General features: G+C 35.4%; 2 protein-coding genes across 5 annotated transcripts; one reads left to right on the plus strand and one right to left on the minus strand.

Annotated features, from left to right (window-relative positions):
* Positions 1 to 1289: 1289 nt before the first annotated feature.
* LOC107819911 (uncharacterized) lies at positions 1290 to 14482 on the plus strand. Of its 3 annotated transcripts, none has more exons than XR_012700043.1 (14): positions 1290 to 1507; positions 1634 to 1739; positions 2174 to 2261; positions 8781 to 8880; positions 8975 to 9048; positions 9134 to 9205; positions 9283 to 9360; positions 10188 to 10312; positions 11410 to 11482; positions 11794 to 11855; positions 11947 to 12345; positions 12461 to 12597; positions 13496 to 13747; positions 14326 to 14482. XR_012700043.1 is itself a non-coding variant. In XM_075232796.1 (13 exons), the coding sequence occupies exons 2-13, from the start codon at positions 1660 to 1662 to the stop codon at positions 13694 to 13696; spliced, it is 1452 nt and encodes a 483-aa protein (XP_075088897.1). In that variant the 5' UTR covers positions 1290 to 1507; positions 1634 to 1659; the 3' UTR covers positions 13697 to 13944. The 3 variants fall into 3 exon arrangements, 1 of the variants encoding a protein (XP_075088897.1); XR_012700042.1 differs by having other exon boundaries at positions 12498 to 12597; XM_075232796.1 differs by lacking the exon at positions 14326 to 14482 and having other exon boundaries at positions 12498 to 12597; positions 13496 to 13944.
* Positions 14483 to 14830: 348 nt separating this feature from the next.
* On the minus strand, positions 14831 to 19714 carry LOC107797970 (uncharacterized). 2 transcript variants are annotated; one of them, XM_016620893.2, is made up of 3 exons: positions 19590 to 19714; positions 19067 to 19163; positions 14831 to 15418 (listed from the first exon to the last, which is right to left on the minus strand). In XM_016620893.2, the coding sequence occupies exons 2-3, from the start codon at positions 19130 to 19132 to the stop codon at positions 14978 to 14980; spliced, it is 507 nt and encodes a 168-aa protein (XP_016476379.1). In that variant the 5' UTR covers positions 19133 to 19163; positions 19590 to 19714; the 3' UTR covers positions 14831 to 14977. The 2 variants fall into 2 exon arrangements, with proteins under 2 accessions (XP_016476379.1, XP_016476381.1); XM_016620895.2 differs by lacking the exon at positions 19590 to 19714 and adding an exon at positions 19462 to 19486.
* Positions 19715 to 23005: the final 3291 nt, after the last annotated feature.

Genomic DNA, 23005 nt, shown 5'->3' on the forward strand with positions numbered 1-23005 from the left:
TAGTGGTATCGTTAATTTATTTTCAATATCACTCATAATCTTATTTTAATAATTTAATGTGGGCGCTTTCTCTTACCACATATATCGAAACCTAAACAAAATTAATTAATTTTCTTTTCAAGAATATCACTTATAAAATAGTCATAAAATAGTAATTCCCAAAAGAAAAATGAGTCTAAGAGCCAATGCAAAAGCTGAACTCTACATATTCTTAATGAAAATGAGAATTGAAGAAGCAATATGAATGACTAGAGGATAAAGGAAGAAACTTGCAGGTAGAAAAGCCATTGCAACGGTAGGAATTTTTTATTCTTTATAAATACTCTCTCCGTTTCAATTTGCAAATTGTAACGGTCCATAAATATAGAATATGAAAGGTTGAAACCACAACAACCATTCTATTTACATTTATGGATAATAAGCCAAAAATATTTTGGTACCCGAATTTTTTATATAACATTTACATCTATAAATAATCAACTTTTTTTTAAAGAAATGTGTACTCTTTAGTTTTACTACATTTCACTAAATTAGAAATTTACAAAACTTGAGAAACCTATTGCACTGGATAGAAAAAGCAAAGAAGCACATGTAAATTACTCTTTTACGTCACTACATAATTACAACATATTTTTTGCTTCTCCCTTCCCATGGAGAAATTCAAAAGGAATTATCGAATTAATTGCCACAACTATAAAGTAAATTACCAAATTATTTTAAAGAAAATAGTGACATACCTGGTATTATTCTACCAATTTCTGGCTAACCATAGTCTCTTGTTCTCCATTTTTATTTTCACTCTTAGAGAGGGAAGTAAAACAAAGAAAGGCTCAAGCTACTACATCCAAATTGAAACGCAATTGAAGAAATCAAACATGAATATAAACATTGCACAAACTATTATTTCAGATGATATCAAGTAAAACAAATGAAGTTACAAAATAATATAGGAATAGAATTAGATTTCTGGGAGAGCAAAATACCTTTATTGCAACAGTCCTTGAGCATTGGAATTATTTTTGAGTTATGGGAAAAAAGCTAATGCACATAAAGAAAATAGAAAGATTTAAAGGAAAGAAATAAATAGTAATAATTATGAGATTTAAGTGAAGGGTAAATGTAACGGAAGAAAGGTATAGAAACGTTATAGGAAAATAGATGAATAGTATATTAATGATGAAAAAAGTAAATAAAGCATACTTAATTGTTAGCAAATTTTAAATGCAAAAATAAGGAAAAGGGTGTAAAATATAAGATAAAAGATAAATGTGATAGTTGGCCAAAGAAATATGCCACATCAATCTTTCATTTTCCCAACTTTATTATATATATATAATATATATTAAAAACGTTAGCTGATCAGAGCTCCGGCGACAGACTTATTAGAGACCCCAAAATCATCTATTTGTACCCCCTAAATTAAGCTCCTGTTCTTATCCACTTCACAACTGTTTAATATTTATTGCAGCTATTCGATTTTTTCATGAGTTTATTTTCCACAATCCCGGTGAGTTTTCCTTAATTGTTGGTTCGTTTTCTGTTTGACACAATATAAAATTGTAATTGATATTGAAACTTACGTATCAATTGTTTGAATTTTGGTAGTTACTGGTTTTCTGGAAATTGTGTGTAGATAAACTAGGGTTGAAAACAGTGAAGATGACGAGAAAAACGAGTTGCTGTGGTATTTGTGAGAATTCAAATCTTCCTTCCATTTGTCCTGTTTGCGTCAATTACAGGTAATTCAAATATTTAACTACAGTAGAAAAACAACCAAAAATTGAAGTTCCTAGTATTATTTCACAATCTGCTATTTTGTTATTCATAACTTATTCAGGTGAGGCTGTGGATGAATTTTATGTACAATGCAATTGATGTGGATGAATATCTGATTTTGGATAGGGGCAGACATATCTAACAATCAGTTGCTTCATCCTAATCCACTATTTGGGGCCTTGTATATATAAATGTGTGTATGTATGTGTGTAAATCCATTAGGAATTGGTATAAAAGAATCAAATTCACTGCTTCGGAGCACTCTACATCTTGAATCTGTCCCTGATTTTAAAGTTACCTTTAGCAATTGGATACTAATATAAAGCAATAGGAAGTGGGTGGGGTTTTGGGGCGGGTTGTAGAGGATTGTGATTCTGGTGATGATGTATTTTTGCAGATTGAATGAGTACAGCACTGTGTTAAAATCACTGAAGGGCAGGAGGGATGCACTCTATGGGCGATTAAGTGAAGTACTCTTGGCTAAGGTTTTCCTACTCCCTAATGAAGTTCTCTCTTGTTATGGTTTCAATTTGGACTTTGACACGTCACTTATCCTTTTGTTACCTACTTGCCTTGTTCAAGAAGTTGCCTTTCCCTTTTGATCTAATGCAGGTTTAAGTATGTTCATTTGAAATTCTCTGTGAATCAGTTTATCCATACCACAAGCGATAATCTAATCATACTGTTTATTACATCAAGGAGAACGGCATGGTAGTTGAAGAATTCACACATAGGATTAACCTAGGATGGTTAAAATGGAGGAATGTCACGAGAGTGCTATAAAATAGGAAGTCACTGAACAAAATCAAAGACAAGTTCTGTAGAACAGTTGTAAGATTGTTAATTTATGTGGGAGTGAAAACCCAGTAAGTAATTCCGGCAGGCAATCATCCACGCGCCCCCACGCGCGAAGCAAACCCACTTTTCTCCGGCGAGATCCAAGCCATGCGCCGGCGCGTGTGGCTTCTTCCGACCACTTTTCAAATTTGTTTCTTCTCTAAGCCCCTCACCAGCCTTTTCCGACCAACCCATACCATTTTCGCCAAAATCCGACTACTTTGAAAAACTTCCGGCGATAGAAAACAACCTCCCAGACCACTTTCTCAATATTTTTTCTTCTAACAGACCACTATCCAGTCTTCTCCAGACTTCTCCGACCATTCCCATTACAGTTTCCCTTCGAAGCTAATCGCTGACCATGTACTGAGAAGCGAATGGTATTGGAAGAAACACAAAGTTAAGCTCCAATGGTGGAATCCGATGGTGGGGTCTGTTCCAAGAAATAAAAAGATGAATCAAGTGTGGATTAGACTAGTAGGGCTTCCACTACATCTATGGTCTCAAAAAGTATTCAAAGAAGTTGGGGAATTTTGTGGTGGTTGGATTGAAACTGAGGAGGAAACATAACTAAAAAATCATTTGAAATGGGCAAGAATAAAGGTGAGAGGAGAAGGATCTACAATACCAAAAACAGTGAAAATAAATTGTGAAGGAGTAGTCTTCGAGATTCAGATCTGGTGTGAAGCTCCGGTGAGAACGTACAACAGTGTAAACGGAGAATTCAATTGTTCGAAAAAGAGTACAACAACAGACAAGCAGCCAATAGGGGGAGGAGCTATATGTATTTGGAAGGGACATGTGGGTAGTTCAAAGCAGGTTCAGCTTGTTCCTAATAGAACAAGTGAGGATCCACAACACTACAACAAAGAGGAATTAGGCTCTGATTCTTTGGCCCAAATTATATTCGAAGAAAAGGCTTTCAAAATACCACTCACAAAGCAAATGCCAGATCCTTTTAAAGAAGAGATAACAACTATTCAGTTCGAACCTTCTGTGATAAATCATATAATTACCTTTTTGGAGGAACCAAAGGAAAACAACAACATCGACAGCTTAGAAAGAGAGGAAGAAGAGAGGGAGGATGATGGAGATAAAGAAAATCAACAAGAAGAAACTCCTCAAGACAATGCTATGTTGATTCTTGCAGAGCACGAAGTAAAGGAACATAATTCACAGGACTACAACAACATACACATGCAATCAAAAGAATCTGATATGTTTGTGGATTGGGCAATTGAAGAAGTTGTGCCTCTAAACCATCAAAACTTAGAGGCAGAAGAAGACCTGGAATTTGAAGTATCAATTTGGGTGCATCAGAATATTATCAAACTGAGCAAAGAATTTGGGGTGGATTTTAGTGGTTGTGAGAGAGAAGCATTGGAACTTTACATGAAAATTGACAACAGAAGGCAAGCGAACAAAGGGAAAGAAGTTACACAGATTGTCCAGACTTCAAAGAAGAAGGGATTCAAAGAGCTGAAAGGTTTGGATATTGGAAGCAATTTCAAGAGCAATGGAACCAGAAGCAGGAGGGAAGCATTATCAGTCATAGCCAATGTTAGTGAACATCATAACATGGAATGTCAGGGGACTTAATAAAGTCAGGAAAAGGAGATTGATTAAAAATTTGATACTCAATTGGAAGGCAGAGATCTTTTGCTTTCAAGAATCTAAAATAGAAGGGGATATTAGGGAGATTGTAAAAGAACTATGGGGTAATAAATGAGTGAAGTTTGCTTAGCTGGAAGCTAGTGGGACTAGAGGGGGTATTGTAGTAATGTGGGATGGTAGAACATGGAAGGGGGAGATAGTTTGTGTTGGAGCACATACGATTACATGTAAATTTTCAGGTAAGACTCAGGAATACACATGGCATCTTTCAACTGTGTATGCTCCTAATGATAGAAAAAAGAGGGAGGAAGTATGGTGGGAGCTAGCAGGTGCTAGAGGTCTCTTTAATGGACCTTGGGTAGTATATGGGGACTTCAATACTGTAAGGTACCCATCAGAGAAGAAGAATTGTTCTAGATTCACAAGAGCTATGATTGATTTCTCAAACTTCATTGAAGACATGGAACTGGTAGACATCCAATTATCAGGAGGAGAGTACATATGGAGAAAAGGTGACAGATATATAATAGCAGCCAGATTGGATAGATTCTTGTTTTCTGCTGACTGGAATGAAAACTTTAGAAACATAAAACAATCATTGCTCTAGAGAGTTACCTCAGATCATTTCCCATTGATGCTTGGTAGTTGGAATCCAGTTGAATCATACTTTAAGTTTGAGAACTGGTGGTTACACACTGAAGGATTCAAAGACAGAATTGAAGAATGGTGGAAATCCTTTACTTTTGAAGGAAGGCCAAATTTCATTTTAACTTTGAAACTTAAAGCCTTGAAGAAAAAGCTAAAGGAATGGAGCAAAACTCTACAGGGCAACTTAGCATTACAGAAAGCAAATATCCTCAACCAACTTGCAGACCTGGAGGAGTTACATGACCAGAGAAGCTTGACAAAGGAGGAAACATTCACAAAATCATCATTGACTATGAAGTTTGAGGAGATTGCAAACAATGAAGAAGTAGCATGGAGACAGAGATCTAGAGCCCTTTGGTTAAAAGAGGGAGACAGGAACACAAAGTTCTTCCATAGAACAGTTAATGCTCACATGAGATTCAATAATATTGATCAGTTGATAGTAGAAGGGGAATCTATGCAAAACCCGGAAGATATCAAGAGGGAGGTGATCCGATTCTATCAAAATCTATACACAGAAGAAGAGGAGTGGAGGCCACTAGGTTCCATCAGAAACAACCAGATGATTACAACAGAGGATAACTCAATGCCGGAGAGTCAATTTGGAGAACAAGAAATATGGGATAGTGTGAAGGCATGTGCAGGTGACAAAGCACCAGGTCCAGATGGGTTCACAATGGCCTTTTTCACTACTTGTTGGGATGTGGTCAAAAAGGAAGTAGTAGATGTTGTTCAAAATTTTTATGTGCAAGGAGTTTTTGAAAAGAGCCTTAACGCCACTTTTGTCGCTTTGATTCCTAAGAAGTTGGGGGCCAAAGAACTGAGAGATTTCAGGCCTATCAGTCTGATAGGCAGTATATACAAAATTATCTCCAAATTACTAACCGAGAGACTAAAAAAGGTGGTCAACAAACTGGTGGATTCTCAACAAATGGCTTTCATAATAGGCAGACAGATCATGGACGCTACGCTGTCCTTATAGCTAATGAATGCATTGATACAAGGAAAATAAGCAGGGAACCTGGGATTCTATGCAAGCTGGATATAGAGAAAGCATATGATCATTTGAACTGGAAATTTCTCTTTGAAACACTAAGGAGAATGGGCTTTGGTGGAAGATGGATTAATTGGATGAAATACTGCATCTCAACTGTAAGTTTCTCGGTACTCATCAATGGAGAACCAGCTGGTTAGTTTCCATCACAGAGGGGTATGAGACAAGGGGATCCCCTTTCCCCTTTCTTATTCATTATTGCAATGGAAGGATTGAACGATATGCTAAAAAGAGCACAGTCAAACAGTTGGATCAGAGGCTTCAAGGTGAACTGCAGGGCGAATAGCAACATGAGGATTTCACACCTGCAGTATGATGATGATACTTTGGTGTTCTGTGAAGCTGATAGAGAACAATTGAAAGTACTAAGGGTGATATTCATTCTTTTTGAAGCCACTTCTGGATTACGCATAAATTGGGACAAAAGCTTCATTTATCCGGTAAATGAGGTAATGGAGATACAAAGTCTTGCTGATATTCTAGGAGGAAAGGTAGGTCAACTGCCTACTGTATATTTGGGGATGTCATTGGGAGCTAAGAGCAAATCTAAAGGAATATGGAATAGTGTGCTTGAGAAGTGTGAAAAGAAGCTAACAAATTGGAAGAATCAATATCTATCTATGGATGGAGACTAACTCTGATTAATTCTGTACTAGATGCCATGCCTACTTATATGATGTCTCTATTTCCAATCCCAGTCAATGTAGCGAAGAGAATTGATTCTTTAAGAAGAAACTTCCTATGGGAAGACAACAGTGAGAAGAAGAAGTTCTATCTGGTTAATTGGAGCTCTGTAACAACTAGCAAAAAGGAAGAGGGGCTGGGAATAAAAAACATAAGAGTTCAGAATCAGAGTTTGATGATGAAGTGGCTATGGAAACTTGCAGCAGATGAACAATCACTGTGGACGAAGGTTGTTACGGAGAAATACGGAACAGAAGGAAAATGGACAACCAAATCAGTGAGAAACCCATACGGTGTCAGCTTGAGGAAATCAATCAGGAATCTGTGGCCAAAACTGATTAACAAATCCAAGTTCAAGGTAGGAAATGGTAGGAAGATTTCACTGTGGGATGACAATTGGATAGGTCAAGGACCATTGAAGGATCTCTTTCCTGACATATATTCTTTGAATCAACAACAAGTAACATTACATGAGGCATGGACGAATCAGGGATGGAACCTTACATTCAGAAGATTGCTAAATGATTGGGAGATTGAAAAAGTAACTGACTTTTACAATAGTTTGGAGATATTTCGTGGTATCAACTCTAATCAAGATCTTATCGTATGGAAAAGTAATAGGAAGGGGAAGTTTTCTGTTAGATCTGCTTACAAGGAATTCAACTCGTCAAACAATCGGGTTGGTTGTTGGCCATGGAAGATGATATGGAAAGTAAAAATTCTTATACAAGGTTGCTTGCTTTACATGGTTATTGGCAAAAGAAACAGTACTAACACAAGACAACTTAATCAAAAGAGGATTTCACCTGTGCTCTAGATGTTACTTATGTGGAGAGAAGGGAGAGACAATTAGCCATCTTTTTTTGCATTGTAAATTCACTGTACAAATATGGAGAATCTTCATCAGCTTACGGGGAATTTCATGGCAATGCCGGGAAGAATTAAAGATGTTCTAAATTGCTGGAATAAAGAGGGCAACATTACTAGTTATAAAGAGAGATGGAGAATTGTCCCGGCATGCATATGGTGGACAATTTGGGAAGAGAGAAACCAAAGATATTTTGAAGACAAGTCCAGTAACATTCACAAGATAAAGATGAATGTTTGGCGCTTTCCTATTTTTGGTGTAAAGGAAGGTTGTTGGAGGATCATGAATCCAATTTCGATGTTCTAGATTCCTTGTGAGATGACCAAGGATATTTAATGTTTATTTTTCTATCTGGGCACTTTTTTTGTAAATATGTGTGACTTCACTTTTCTAGTGAAGTCTTTTTATTAATATATAAATATGTTACCTTCTCAAAAAAAAAAAAAAAAAAAATCACATAGAGGGAAGATGTCTCAAAAGACCTATAATCTCTTATAATGTCTTGGAATCCATGGTCTGGAGGGCTTTTGAGCAAATTAGAGACTCGACATTCATGTAGGTCTAGGGACGATGAAAAGATCATATGAGCGATATGAATCTGTTGGGTTTAAGGAACTGTTGTTGTTACACACATTAGGTCCCAACTTTGAAATAAAGGTATAGAGAAGATTAAAAGAGAGTATGGTAGTCAAATAGAAGGATCTAACTGGGGTCATAGTAGATAGTCCCATACCATCCAGTGTTCTTAAAGCCATTTTTCCCTAGTTTCGAACTTGTACATCAATGTAAATATAATGTGAAGTTTAAAAAGCGTAGTTTTAGAGGACTCCTATTTTTCTTTAAAATAAAACTTATTTAGTGTTGGAATGAAATAGACATGTATAGAAAACTTAATTAGAGTTGGGTGATTAATTTGCACAAAAGAATATAGTAAGCAAAGTGAGATCAGTATGATGCATGTCAGGGCTGCTATAATATTCTAACAAAAATGCGAACAAAGTCTTGTTAACCAACTGAAAGCTCGACGGGATGAATGTATTTTGACTTGCTGCCTATAGGCCATTTCCAGATTACTCTAGGGGTTATGAGCTGCCATTATGTCTGCCTTCTAGTTGATGCCTATCTTAGATATTCAGTATCCTAAACTGATATAAGCTCCCTTATATTCTGTAATGAGGTATATTCTTACCATTACTTCTAAAAAACAAATCGGTTACAAGGTATACCTGTAGCTGAAAAAGAGGCATCTGTTCATTATTTATCTCATGATTTTGATTTGGACCTTTCGGTCATCTTCAGGGTAAGGCTGATGATCAACTTAGTTGGAGGGTGCTTCAGAACGAAAAATTGGCAAGATTAAAGGAAAAGCTTCGACAGCAGAAAGAGCAAGTTTCACAAGGTGTTTGGTCCTGTATTACTAATGGCAGCTCTTCAATTTTGATTGTATGCAGATCTTAACCTATTGGCGAGCAGACTAATACATGTATTTACAGGGAAGGCGAAAATCGAGAAGATGTCTCATGATCTGAAAGTTCAGTATGAGTTTCTAGGATCAGCGACGAGCATGGTACATGGAGTCTTTCTTTTATACTTCACATTTTGGTATGAATAGTTTGATGTACCCGCCCACTGATGATTGAATCAAATTGCAGTTGGAAAAAAACCGTGCGGAACAACTTGAGAAGTTTTATCCTAATCTCATCTGCACTCAAAATCTTGGGCATGTGAGGAATTATTCTTCTGTCTAACTCTCCTATTACAAAATTTTCATGCTACTAATGCTCTTTTATCGAAATCACAGATGGCAATTACCTCTGAGCTTCTTCATAAACAGTCTGTGGTTGTAAAACAGATTTGCAAGTTATTCCCTCAACGTCGTGTAAGTCTTGAGAAATTATATATGCTTATAATTGTGGCACACACTACTCAATCCAAACTACAGAGAATGGAAAGAATTACTTTATCTTGTCCCTGAAAAAGACTATGGAAGATGGGGATTGATATGGTAGTCATTTCGAGAGGCTTTTCTTATTATATATGTGCATTACTACCTTTGAATTGGTGAGGCTCTTCATCTTCTTTTTCTTAAATTAGCAAACTCTTAATATTCTTGAACTTGAAGTGAAATTTTGGGAAGAAAACTGTGATTGGCTTCAATGAGGATTGCACCTCACAAACCCCGTGCTTCCCTGTTGGTTATGTAAAAATAATGATTATTTCAACAATTCAACTTCACAGTTAGATGTTTGATCATGTGAGCTATCGGGGATTGGATCCATGGTTCCTTCATTTTCTTGAAACAAAGTATCTAATGTGGACTATTGTTGAGATTATGAATCTTAGCCTGTTCGTGTTCCATAAGTGCTTTACAGTCTGTTTCTTTTTTGGCCCTTATAAATTCCCCCGTTTCATTTTTAAAAAAATAAATAAATTAAAATGTCCGTCATATAGAAGTTATGATTGTTTTAGGAAAAACGGAAATTGGAGTTGGCAGTTCTTGATCTACTATCGGGTCATCGTTGTTAGTATATGGGCGGAACTGTGAAGTCATTCAGGAAGAAAACCTGAACTGTGTATGCTTTGTAATTTTTCTGTTTGGTATTTACGATGGCCAAGAAAAGAGGACGTTGGACTTTGAACTTCCTCTTTCTATGGTGACTATCTACTTGGAGCACATTTATGTTTCTTACAAATCTTGCGTTGCAGGTAATAGTTGATGGAGAAAAAAAAGACACGTTAAGTGGCCAATATGATAGCATCTGTAATGCAAGGTTGCCAAGAGGACTTGATCCTCATTCAGTTCCATCTAATGAGCTGGGTGCTTCTTTAGGGTAATTTCTTTTGCTTGCTTATCACATAAGTCACTTTTCCATCTGTGTAGTCATTAAGTTTCTGAACATAGCGTGTGGCGTTCAAGAGTCTAGATATCTGCGGAGCCATTATTCAAGTGACAATATGAGTTTGCTCTGTTATTCTTATAATCTCATCTGGATGTTTCCCTTTCTTTTGCTCAATTATTATCTTTCGCAGTTTTCTTTGAATAATGTTTACATTAGTGCCCAGTAATTGTGGCCTCTATGAGTTGGAGTGCCATGGCTTTTCTGCCAAAGTGGATTATTAGCCACCTATGCTTTTTTGCATTCAAATAGGTAGGAAATAAGCCCTATGAGGCTAGCAATTATGCTTTGGATGCTACAGTCAGGCTCCTATATATTTATTTTTTCATACTCTCAGGTTTTGGTATTCTTCTTAATATGCTGTGATATTTTCAAATTTTCTTTGTATACTTGGGCCTTTTTGGGTTGGAGGTGAGGGTGGTTTATCTGGGCCACGCCAATAAAATTATAAGAAGGGTTTATCAAAGCATTGGAGTATAGTTGATAGGTCTTTTGGCTGGATTTGAGGATCTTTTGGTAAAGGTTCAAGTTGCTTTATGCTATACAAGAAGTGAAGACGGCTTTCCCAAGAACTCAAAAAATTAACTAGAAATTGCAAAACCCATGATATCCTTTTATGGAGAGGATTGCTGGAAGATGAATACTGATTGTATCCCCTTATGGTCCAAGGGCTTGTTACTATGTGGTCTGCAAGTAAATGAATAGTTAGCTATAGATATGCCAAGAGTGCTACTTGCTGATTTAGGCGTACAGAATAAATCCAGTCATTTCAAAACCCAGATGGAAAATGCATGTGCATTACGTTTTTCTAGCGATACCATTTATCTGGTGTATTTGAGAATATTCTAGTATTTACTGGAGCAAATTGAGTTATGTAGTATGTCATTGAAATGAAACACTGCGTATACAGATCCACATGCTGAGTAGATTGAGATAATTATCCAACGATATTTACGTGTCTATTTGTACAAAAGCCATTTTGGCCAGTAATAATATATTCTAATGATTTTATTTTCGATGGTTGAAAGCAGATATATGGTGCAACTTTTGAACCTTGTTGTTCGTTGCATATGTGCTCCTGCACTTCATAATTCAGGATTTGCGGTATGCTCAAACAACCTTCTATCATTGTTTTGATAGTTTAGCCTCAAATGCTTGAGAGTACATTAATGGAACTGGTCAGAGCTGTCTTAGTACAAAAATCTTTAATTAGAGAAATATTGCAATTTATTTTATGCCAGAGCCAGGGGAATAGCAAAATATAATTTCCTAGTAACTTTCAGACCTTAGTGAATGAGGTCGCCTTTTTTGCCAGAGTCACTGTACATAGATGGACAAAGGATAACATATTTATTTTATCTTGAACGCACAACAATCTTTTTTAGTTTCTCATGTGTCTTTGTTCATTACATTAGGGTTCATGTTCTCGAATATGGCAACGAGATTCTTACTGGGATGCCCGGCCGTCATCTAGAAGGTATTCTCTTACTATAATGTAGAAATTTATTGTTCCTTTTCCACTGTAAAGAGATGAAAACTTTCCCACTGATGTTAGTCATGCATTGCAGTGGTGAGTACCCACTTTTTATTCCACGCCAAAACTTTTGCTCGTCAGGTGGGGAAGCTTCATGGTACGACAGAAGTTGCAGCAATTCTGGAAGTTCAAGTGACTTTGGAGTTACCTCAATGGAATCTGATAGAAAACCTCGGTTGGATTCTTCTAGTAGTAGTAGTTTCAACTACGCTTCTGCTTCCCTGCACTCAATAGAATCACACAAGGATCTGCAGAAAGGCATAGCACTTCTCAAGAAAAGTGTTGCCTGCATTACTGCATACTGTTACAACACATTATGTTTAGAAGTTCCTGCCGAAGCCTCTACTTTCGAAACATTTGCAAGATTGTTGGCTACACTTTCTTCTTCAAAGGAAGTTCGATCTGTGTTTTCTTTGAAAATGTCTGGTTCAAGGTGCGTATTTCCTTTATTTTATTATTTATGTATCATAATTATAGATCTGTGCTCAATACTATGTAATGAAAGAAATTTACTTATCATGGCATTGAAACCTCTGATTGTCCAGCAGTGACCCGTATTCAGTGATTCGGTTTTATAATATATAGGGCATCCAAGCAAGTCCAACAACTGAACAAATCTGTTTGGAACGTAGATTCAGCCGGGTCATCTAGCACTTTGATGGAGAGTGGACATGTGCCAGTATTGGTATAGTTTCTTTCTTTGGATTCAGTTCAGCATAACATATATTGGCATTAAAAATATTTGTATGAATATATATAGAGTGAACATGCGCCAGTATTGGTATAGAGGCATAGTTTTTAGTATTGGTTTCATGTCTGCAGAAGACTTGAGTTTTTCTGTATTTGATATTTGTTTGTGTTGAGCATTATGCCATTGCCTAGTTTTTGTGAGGGGTAAAATGCATCATTATCCACTCTTGCTGACCACATCTCCTTTTCTATTGACGTCTACATTTTTTTTGGTTTTCTCACATGTATGCAGTAGTTTGTTGAACGAAATTAAAGGATCTTATGTTAGGGAACAACGAACTCAGTAATGCGGCAATGAAGAGATATCTATGATAAGCAGGATCTGGCATAACTCAATTATGCCTAGGCGATTTTTATAAATCTTTATGGAGTTTTCTTGCTTTACGTGTACTAATTTGTAACAAATTGAGTTAGCTGAAGAAGTGTTTTATGTACGCTAGATAATTCTCTCCTGGATTTCAACTAACGGCCTTTGTTTTTTCTTAAGCTTTCTTATAATTTTTCAGAACTTGATGAGAAAAATTTATTAGGGGACATAATTTAGTAAGAACTGCAAAGAATAGAGAGTCCAGAAACCTTGTAGCTACAATCTCTTTAAAATCTTTTGGAATTGCTGCTGTGGATCCGAGGATGTATCAGCTTTGTTTACTAGTGGATGGTTTATGTTTTGGTGACTATGATAACTGTGCATTATAATATGAAACTCTTTGCTACTGGGCCCAATAATGTGTTGCAACTATGCTTTTATAGTTTTTCTCTCGTAAATAAATTTTGAAAGTAATTACTACAATGAAGCTGATGCATTTAATTTCTCTTCTTTCTTAACTTTGCAGAGAAATACATTTGACAATGCTCTTCCAAGTTCTAATGCCAGTTTGATTTATGCCACTGAAGTATCTGATGTAGGAAGGAATGAAAATTTAATTGAAGGTTGGGATCTTATTGAGCACCCTCCTTTTCCTCCTCCTCCATCACAAACAGAAGATGTTGAACATTGGACACGGGCCATGTTTATTGATGCAACAAAGAAATGAGCCACTTCTTGGATGGCTACTTCATTGTAAATATAGCCATTGCTCATGAAGGTAAACTGAGCTACTTTGCCACATTCACATAACATACATGTTAAATCTCTGATAGAGTTTCTTTCATTTTTCTCAAATTTAGAGGTAAATATAATTCTGTTTCAGTGATTGATTCTTACTACAAATTTGTGAATGGTCTTCTTTCTTGTGTGATTTGCTAATACATATATACCAAACTAGCAAAACCTAATCCAGGCTTCATTTCTGAGTTTACAATCTTGCAACTCAATTTTCTGGTCCTTCATATTGGCTTGGTGCTTTGTTCACGTTTAGCTGCAAAAAATGTCTTGATGTGGCAATATATGTGTATGTGTCTGTGATGTAAAACTGTTCCATACAAGACATCTTAGTGATGACCTTTTGTGTGGCACCGTAGGAAGTTCATAACTGATCACGGGTATTAAGTAAATAAGAACTGCTGGACTCATGAGTCATCATCATAGTTATGCATGTCTAAAGCATTTAGATACCTGTTGTTTTACACTGAAAATTTTCTTCTTTGCCTCTTCAGATGTAATAATAAAATAACTTTACTTCCTTTTTTTCTTTTTTCTTTTTTCTTTTTTGCTGTTTCATAGACATCCAAGGATGGAGGGAGGGATGCTTCTGAGTTACATCAATCTCGTGGATGAAAAAACTTGTAAAGTTGTCAAACTAAGTTTAACATTCACAAATTGTAAATAGCGTGAACGTGGTTTTAGCTTTATTTGTGGAAACCACAGTATCTTTATTTTACGACTATTACCTTATTCTCATACAGCTTTAGAAAGAGTGACGGTTTTGCATCCAAGCAAACACCCATTGGAAGATAAATATGCAGGTGAAATATATCCTTTTCTATTTAGCTCGCACCAACCTTCACTGCCTGGGGGCCGCAAAATATGTTTGTCATCAGGTGCTAAAAACCTGATTCTCTAAGGAGCTCTTCTATGACTGGTAGCTGGAGATTTCCAAAACAAGCTAAAACCTCAAAACTGAACTGCTATTCCTTTCCTGCAGCAAGTTTTATAGGTCACCGCACTGTACTTTCTAAGACATTTTGGTACCAAAAGTGAAGGCCCAGGAAAGAAAGAGATTAAGATATGTACTCTGGAAAACAAGTTAAGTTGAGGGAGGGAGATTTTGTTTGCTCAATTAAAAGCTCCAACGTTCTCTAAAACATAAAGCGAAAGGTAATTGAAAGGCACATTAAGTAATTCTCCCTCTCAAGCTAAAACTAAACTCATTCGTTCACTTCTTCCTTTTCTTTGGGGGCTGGATCGTCTCTTCTTCTTCATCATCTTCTGGCTCCTCCTCTACAACTTCTTCTTCTTCTTCATCTGGCCCTTCTCCGCCGTCGTCATCATCATTATCATCATCGTCATCATTGTTGTCGTCGTCATCATCATCATCATGACCTTCACCACCACCATCTTCATCTTCTGCATCTCCATTTTCTTCACCTTCTCCGTCATTGCTTTTCTTGGCATCGCCATTGGTTTTGTTGGGATTGTTTTCATGAACCCCATCATCAGAAAATTGCTCTTCACCATCCTCAAATCCACCATTTCTATTCTCAACATTGTTGTCTCCATCTCCACCTTCCTCAGCAGCATCAACTACTTTGTGCTCATCATTTGTATTTTGATCTCCCTCGACTTTGGTCTCAATTGCCACCAGCGGCATAACATCCTGGAATTACTTAAAGACATCATCTTACATGCCTATTCTAGGAATACTATAGTGGAGAAATGGATGGATTGCCTGTCAATCTCATGACATAACACAAATAGCCAGTCAGGTTTCCTGTTTACTTTTTCTAGCCATTGTACATAGATTATACACAGTTATAAATATATTGTACATGAATTATACATATATTATAAATCCACTGGTTATTTTTAGTTTAAAAGATTAGGTGGACGGCTATTTTGGTTAAATTCATGAGGTTTTAACACCGTTAGTCCCTTTGTAAAGTTTTTATATAAGTAGCACTATTTTAACTTTATTTTAAAAATAGCACATTCATTTACACTTAAAGCATTTTTCAAGATTCTTTACATGACATTTAATTTCTTAAACGTAAACACTTAAGCACAATTCAAGGGATGATTGAACCACATTAATTTATTACAATATTCTCTCTCATCATTAATCTAAATTTACCATTTTCTTTGCATTTTGACTCCGAATATGTGCTATGAGGAAGAGGATCTCTTTTTCATAATTCTCTCATACACAATCTAAATCAATCTACATTCCATAATCTTTTTTTCACTTCCACAAATAAATACTCACCCAAATATCTTAAAGATACTGAAAAGAAGCAATCGTGGGAATTTCTTGTATTTTTTCTCTAAGTTATACCTTTAATATAATATAATTATTACATCCATATATATATATATTGTTTAATGAAATATATATGTATATGTATATGTATATATTGTTTATACGTATATTATACATTGTATATCGTATGTTTAATATTTAATATATATACTATGTATATAATAGGTATATTTCGTGGATTAGTTTTACAATGAAATGTTATAAGATGTGTGTCTAACAATTATATTGATTGTATAATTAATGCAACAATATTTTTTAGGTTTGAAGATACATAGTTATACAATATATATACTAATTGGTATATTTAATTTATATATTATATTATTTATGCTACTGCAAAGCTAGTCCTTTATGTTTTTTTTTCTTCCAACTTTTCCTGTTGTATTGGACGAGATGGTGAAGATTATCTAAAAGGAAGAAATAATGATTGTGAAGAGAGAAGAATAAGTTAATGCAATGGATATAGTAAGCATTAATTAACTTTCATATATTTAGGAATTTTCGGAATGGATGCATCATGTTGTTATAGGGATTGAAAATAAAAAAAGGTTATTATGACGAGATTTTAGGCTTAAAATGAGGGTTCCTTTTCTAGCAAGGTTGCTAAGATGGTAATTTTTTCATGGCTACAATTGGAATATTCATTTTAATACTAAAGATCTGCAAATTATTTTTTACATTGCCTAGTTATGAAATCTTCCCTTAATTCTTCAACATAAAATGAGCCCAAAATGCATACTACTAAAATTTTATGGCCCATTATTATAATAGAAGGGGCAATTTCTGTCCAAGTCCATTAAGCTCATTGGTCCAGTTCAGAGTGGACCACCTCGGAGTACTATTTACAGCCCAAGTATGAAATACTAGTACTAGTTAATGTGAGGTCAGTCAAATTTATAAACATAAAATTAATCATATCTTGATAGCATATTCGGATATAATATTCTCTTAAGAAAGAGTCAACATAGAAAAAGCATGTTTTTTCAATTCGTTTGAAAACAACATTTTAATCAACATGTTTCTTTTTATTTAAAATAAAATAAAATAAAGCTCAGTTGACGTTTCCAGGATTACAAAAATCTCATCCAGAATTGATTATTCCCCAAATATACCAATTTAGTACATTAAAAGTCCACTGTGAAGGGGCAGTAGTTGCAGCATCTATTCTGCAAAACTAACATAATTGGCCAGTGGCAGACTATATAATTCTTAGTGGGCCCCTGCTCTGCATCAACTAACCCGGAACCCAAAATGCCATATAATCCAAATTAACGTTCTGTTTCAGTTCCGACACTGACAACCAGTACCCTATAGGCGCACGTTAACTTCACAACATTAAAAGAGTACAAGAAAATAAATGCTACTTCTTCATAATATTTTTAAAAAAACTATTTCTTACACCATAACTCCTCTTTTAGATATTTTGCACCCTTTTCTTAGTTTTTCCTGAGCCGGGTCTATTGGAAACAACCTCTTTATCTTTACAAGGTCGAGATAAGATCTGCGTACATACTATCCTTCCCAAACTCCATAATATGAGATAATACTAAGTATGTTATTATTGTTGTTGCACCCTTTTCTTAGTTTCTGAAATTTTACTTATTGAGAATAAAATTTCTACAGCTAAATTATTTTGTTGAGGGGTTAATCCAAAACAAAAAAGAAAAGAAAAAAAAAAGCAAAACCATTGGATTCTGAGAGAGAAAACCTCCTAATTCCACAAAATGAAATATTTTGGAAGCACACGACCAATGAACATTCAGATACTTGTATTTTGTGGTGTTCATGGTTTGGTTTGGATCGGTTTTTTCCTAAAAAGAAACCAAACTAAGTAAGTCGGTTTTTTAAATATTAGAACCAAACCAAACCAATTAAGTTAGTTTTTCTTGATTCGGTTTGTCGGTTTTTCGTTTTTTTCCGGTTATTTGTCGGTTTTTTCTTAAATATAAGACATACACTACCAAACACATATTCCGGCGACCACATTTTCAATGTAATACTATCAAATCAATTGCCATTTGAGAAATCTATTATTTGCCAAAATATATTGATGATAATTGAATCAAATAGTGATGAATAATTTAAGGACTGAACTAAAAATATGTTATTTTTAACACGAAATGGATTCTTACACTAAACAAAAGAAAACTACCAATCAAACTAGAATGTAAAGGTAAAGAACTATATTAAAAGTGCAAACTATTAACATTTAACATAAATTTTTTGAAACTTTGTATAATAATATACATATATATAGGTGTAATAATAAATTTGAAATAGCTACTCCTATAATCGATTTGGTTCGATTTTTTCTGATTAAAATCAAAACCAAATCAGATTTGATCGGTCTTTAAAATTCAAAACCAAAACCAAACCAAACCAAACCAAAAAAGTATCGATTTTTTGGTCGGTTTGGTTTGGTTTTCGATTTTTCGGATTTTTATGAACACCTCTACTTGTATTGTACGATAAAAAAGAACAGAGAGATAGAGAGCACATGAAATACTTATTCACTGTTCAGATAAATGTATATTTTGTTATTTTATGCTCTCTTCGGTTCAGTTTAATTGATTTTTGACTATTTTGTCACATATTAAGAAATCCATTTTTAGTATTAATTAACAATAAAATTGACCATATTAATCTTACTTTGTTCATTGGAAATGCAACAAATACTCGTAGGCTTATTATTCCAATGACAACTTTAAAAAAAAAAAGTTAATTAATTCCTTCTTGATGTCGGGAAAAAATCAAATATTGCATAACACAAAAAAAAAAGTCAAAAAATCAATTAGAGTTGACCGGAGAATATACACAATTTGTAATTACTTAACCACCATTAATTAATAAGTTTTTCTATTTCAATTCACACCAGATTATGGTAAAGTAAGATAATAATATTAGCATGTAAAACATTTTCCAGGTTAAAATTGCAAGGAATAAACACAAGTAGAACTGCTAATTAATTTAGCTGGAGTAGTAACTAACCTGATCGGAGGCTAAAAGCGTGGGTAGAGCGCACGTTAGCAGAGTGTTGGTAAGCATGACCTCCATTTGTACGGCACTTGTACTCTTCTTTCCACACCTGCTAATCATATAAGACTTGACCGTCAAGATCTCCTCCGAAATATCTTTCACAAATTAAAAAGCCATATACCAAAACTAATGATGAAATTTTTTAGACGAAAATCGTAAACATGACTCATATACACAAAAATATAGGAGTACTAAAGTTTTGAGAGAACGGTCAAAAAACGAGGATGAGCTAAATGAAGCATATTAATTATGTGTAGTTGTGTACTTAATGTAAAATGCAAGTCATACAACTCTAAACTTGAGATCTACACTACAAATAGAAAATTCGAAGATAAATAGAAACCTACTTTCTTCTCCAAATAAAACAAGTTTCGGGTAAAAGCTGTAAAGAAAATGGCGAGAAAAAAAAAGTTTAGGTGTTGAATACTACAGAAAACATTTTCTGGGAAAGTAAAATGAGTGAGAAAACTGTTACCTGAAAGATGTGTGAGAAAGAAAAGAGAAAATGGTATTTGCAAAGAGAGTTATACGCAAAGGTTTGATTAAACGGAGAAAATAAGGAACCAGAATCTAATGCTTTGTTCCTACTGCTGCCACCCCTTGGTCCCACTTCTCGACCCATTATTTTTAGAATAATTTTACATTGGTCCCTGAGCTATCTTATAATTGTAGTTGTATCCTCAGACATTTAATTCAATGTCTTTAAGTATTGAAATTTGAAGTACGGATTTTATTATATTGGTTAGTTGAAGATAGGTAAAGATTTTTGTATCCACTATGATACTTGACCCATATTACGTTAATAAATATTCCTTTCGATCATTTTTACTTGTTCACTATGAATTTTGCACACCCCTTAAGAAAGTTAAAATGTTTACTACTTATGTTAATATAATAATTAAGAGTTTTTCGTATAAATGCAAAAAATATTGTTCTTTCCTTTTTTTTCTTTCTATAATGGAGATAGTCACACATAATGACCGACATCTTATTAAAGGACTCTAACTTTATTTTACCACGATACCCATATTAATTGATGCATATTTTAATGGATTTGAAAATATGACTTGAAATGAGTAATTGATATTGTGGGTATAGCAGGAAAAATAAATTATCTTATAACATGAAAAAAGAAATTATCTTCTCTTGATATGCTAAAAATAATAAATAAAAATAAAAATCTATTTTTAGAATATTGGACAAATAAAAGTGAACGGAGGGAGTACTAATACCGTATGTTATATGTATGATTAAGATTAATAAGAAAGAGGATATTGTTATGAAACAATAAAAGAAGAAGAAGAGTATTGCAGAGCAAAGTAGAGAGAGAATTCTTATTGATATTGGGATGAATTACAATGGAATAGAACCCTCTATTTATAGGGAGAGAGTGACTTAGCCACCAAGTAATAAACCCTAGAATCTCTCTAAATATGGACATTCACCATAAATAAAATTCTATTTATAACACCCCCTTGAATATCTATTCAACAGATAATGTGCCTCGTTAAAACCTTAACTAAAATAAAACCAAGTGGAAAAAAATTCTAGAGAAGGAAAAAGAGTACACATATCTAACAATACACCTTTTGGTTGCCTCGTTAAAAACCTTTCAAGGAAAATCCAGTGGGACAAAACCTTGTAAGGGAAAAAGAGTGCAACGCGCATTAACTCCCCCTGATGAGAGCATCAATTCACATCTTTAAGCATTTGCATTCCAATCTTGTGCGATGTAAGCACGTGATTTTTGCTTCGCGGACAATCACTCCAAAAAGAAATGAAAATAATGGCAAATGGCTTCACTATAAAATTTTTCGATTTTTGCGTGACACGTGTTGGCAGTCATTTGTTGGTTGTGTCCATTTTTTCGTTTAATCTTACCAAAACGAATGCAAAATATGTATGTCATGAGTAATTCAATCACTAAAAGAAAATCCAAAAATATATATGCATCTTTTATGCTGGTTTGTGATATGTGTGTGATAATTGGGTTAAGTAATTAAATTAATGATGGTATTAATTTCATTTTTTTTAGAAAAACAAAAAGAAAAGAGTAATGAAGTTGGTTTGGGCCCAAAATGAATTAAAATCAGGCCCAAAACCAGGACACAGGTCCAGTCCAAACATGAGCTGCCCGGGTACGTCCCAAACGACGCCGTATCCGCGCCCCTGTGCTGAGCCGTTGATTTGATTCGAATTTACGGTCCCGATCAGGCCACTCATTCAACCCCAAACGACGTCGTCTTAGGCAATTGATCTGAGCCGTCCAACCCCTTGATCCAACGGACCCAGGCCTTCCCCCTAAACCCGTCAAATTTTGACCCGATCCAGCCTTACCCGGTCTCACCCACCATCACACCCAAACGACACCGTCTTCCCTAAGTGAATAGATCCTGGCCATAGATCTCATTTGATCCAACTGCCAGGATCTAAACCCCTAGATCGTATATAAGCCTTCTATCGTACCCCACGCCCCCTATCCGAACCCCCCCTTCACTCATCTTCTTCACCAAACCCTGAACCCCCCGAAACCCTAGCAGCCGCCCTGGCTTCCCTTCCACCAGAACCCGGCGGCATGAACGCTGGTGACCACCCCCTTAACACCCTTGATGCATCTCACTACCCCGAACCCAAATCTGTTACCCCCTAGCCTCGAATCCTCCCCCACCTTCTCGAATCTTCATTTGAAGATTCGAGACAAGACTCGATCTATACCAAACCACCCCAGATTCACACTAGACAGTCCCCTGACCTCCCTCGTGACCAAACCAAGCTTGGTTTGGTCCTAATCTACCCACAACTCCTAGAATCTTAAATCTGAGAATCCAAACCTTAGAACACAAGAACCTGGGGAATCCGGCCAGTCTTAACAGGGGTTTGAGGTCTAATAGACCTTAATCAAGGTGTTCTCGTTTGAGAACACCCTGATTAAAGTTTGTTCGGCCTCAAATGGTCAAAGCCGAGTCAGACTTGGGTCGACTTTGTTTGGACATTTTTCGGTAAGTTTTTCTTTGCCTTTCTGTTTTATTCGAGTGCTAATTGAGTTTGTTAGCATGTTTTGTTGTGTTTGTTTGTTATTTCTGGTATTGTTCTTAATTCCTTCCATCTTTGTAAGGCCTTTATTTGGTCGTTGGTTTTTGTGTGTGTTTTGGAATGTATTCTGTGACATACATGTTCGATTAGATTAGTCGTCATATAAACAATTTGTATGGCTTCCCAGTATTGTGCAAAGTTAGCTGAAGATATTCAGGACCCCGTACGTATTGTTTATTTAATCTATTTGTTATATCTGGTTATAATTAGTATAGTCGACTTGATAAACGTCGTCGATTAGTTTTCTATAACTGAAGGGTCAAATATTCTAATTCATACAACTTCACGTAAGTAGACGAACCTATTGTGGTTAATTGATTGTCTGACATTGTTTGAGAGTAATTTGTAACTGCATTGTAGACAATTAAAAGAACCAGGCTAGGGCAGTCTTGAATTTGAACCTTCAGAAGTTCAAAAGGCCCTGATGCTGCAATGGTTTAGGACAGTAATAACCAAGGATTAACAGGGGTAGTCTGGGGTTTGAAAAGAACAGAAAAGATTAGTTTAAGTAAGCTGACAAGTAGGGTACTGAATTAGGATTAGATTAATGCCAATAGGGAACAAGACATAAGAGCATGGGAATTAAAATGAATACTTAAATGAACCCATAACTCTTGAACAAAAGGAATAAGCCAGGCGTGGGGAACAAAATGGCTGGCATCAAGAAGATGCTTAGGCATGGGAAATAAAGGGGATAGGCAGTCACTAAGGCTGAAAAAGTTTTAGGCAGCCCTTAGGGTCTTGCATTCAGCTTATAAATAGGTTGTTTCAGAACATAAAAAGGGCTGGATTTTTGTT

This window comes from Nicotiana tabacum, chromosome 16, assembly GCF_000715075.1.
Source record: "Nicotiana tabacum cultivar K326 chromosome 16, ASM71507v2, whole genome shotgun sequence".
NCBI classification, from domain to species: Eukaryota; Viridiplantae; Streptophyta; class Magnoliopsida; order Solanales; family Solanaceae; genus Nicotiana; species Nicotiana tabacum.

Coding starts and splice junctions, on each gene's coding strand:
- LOC107819911 (XM_075232796.1), top strand. CDS start 1,660: ATGACGAGAAAAACGAGTTGCTGTGGTATTTGTGAGAATTCAAATCTT. Junction 10,313..11,409: donor GAGCTGGGTGCTTCTTTAGG/GTAATTTCTTTT, acceptor GGTTGAAAGCAG/ATATATGGTGCAACTTTTGA. Junction 11,483..11,793: donor TTCATAATTCAGGATTTGCG/GTATGCTCAAAC, acceptor TCATTACATTAG/GGTTCATGTTCTCGAATATG.
- LOC107797970 (XM_016620893.2), bottom strand. CDS start 19,132: ATGGAGGTCATGCTTACCAACACTCTGCTAACGTGCGCTCTACCCACG. Junction 15,419..19,066: donor CGCTTTTAGCCTCCGATCAG/GTTAGTTACTAC, acceptor AAGTAATTCCAG/GATGTTATGCCGCTGGTGGC.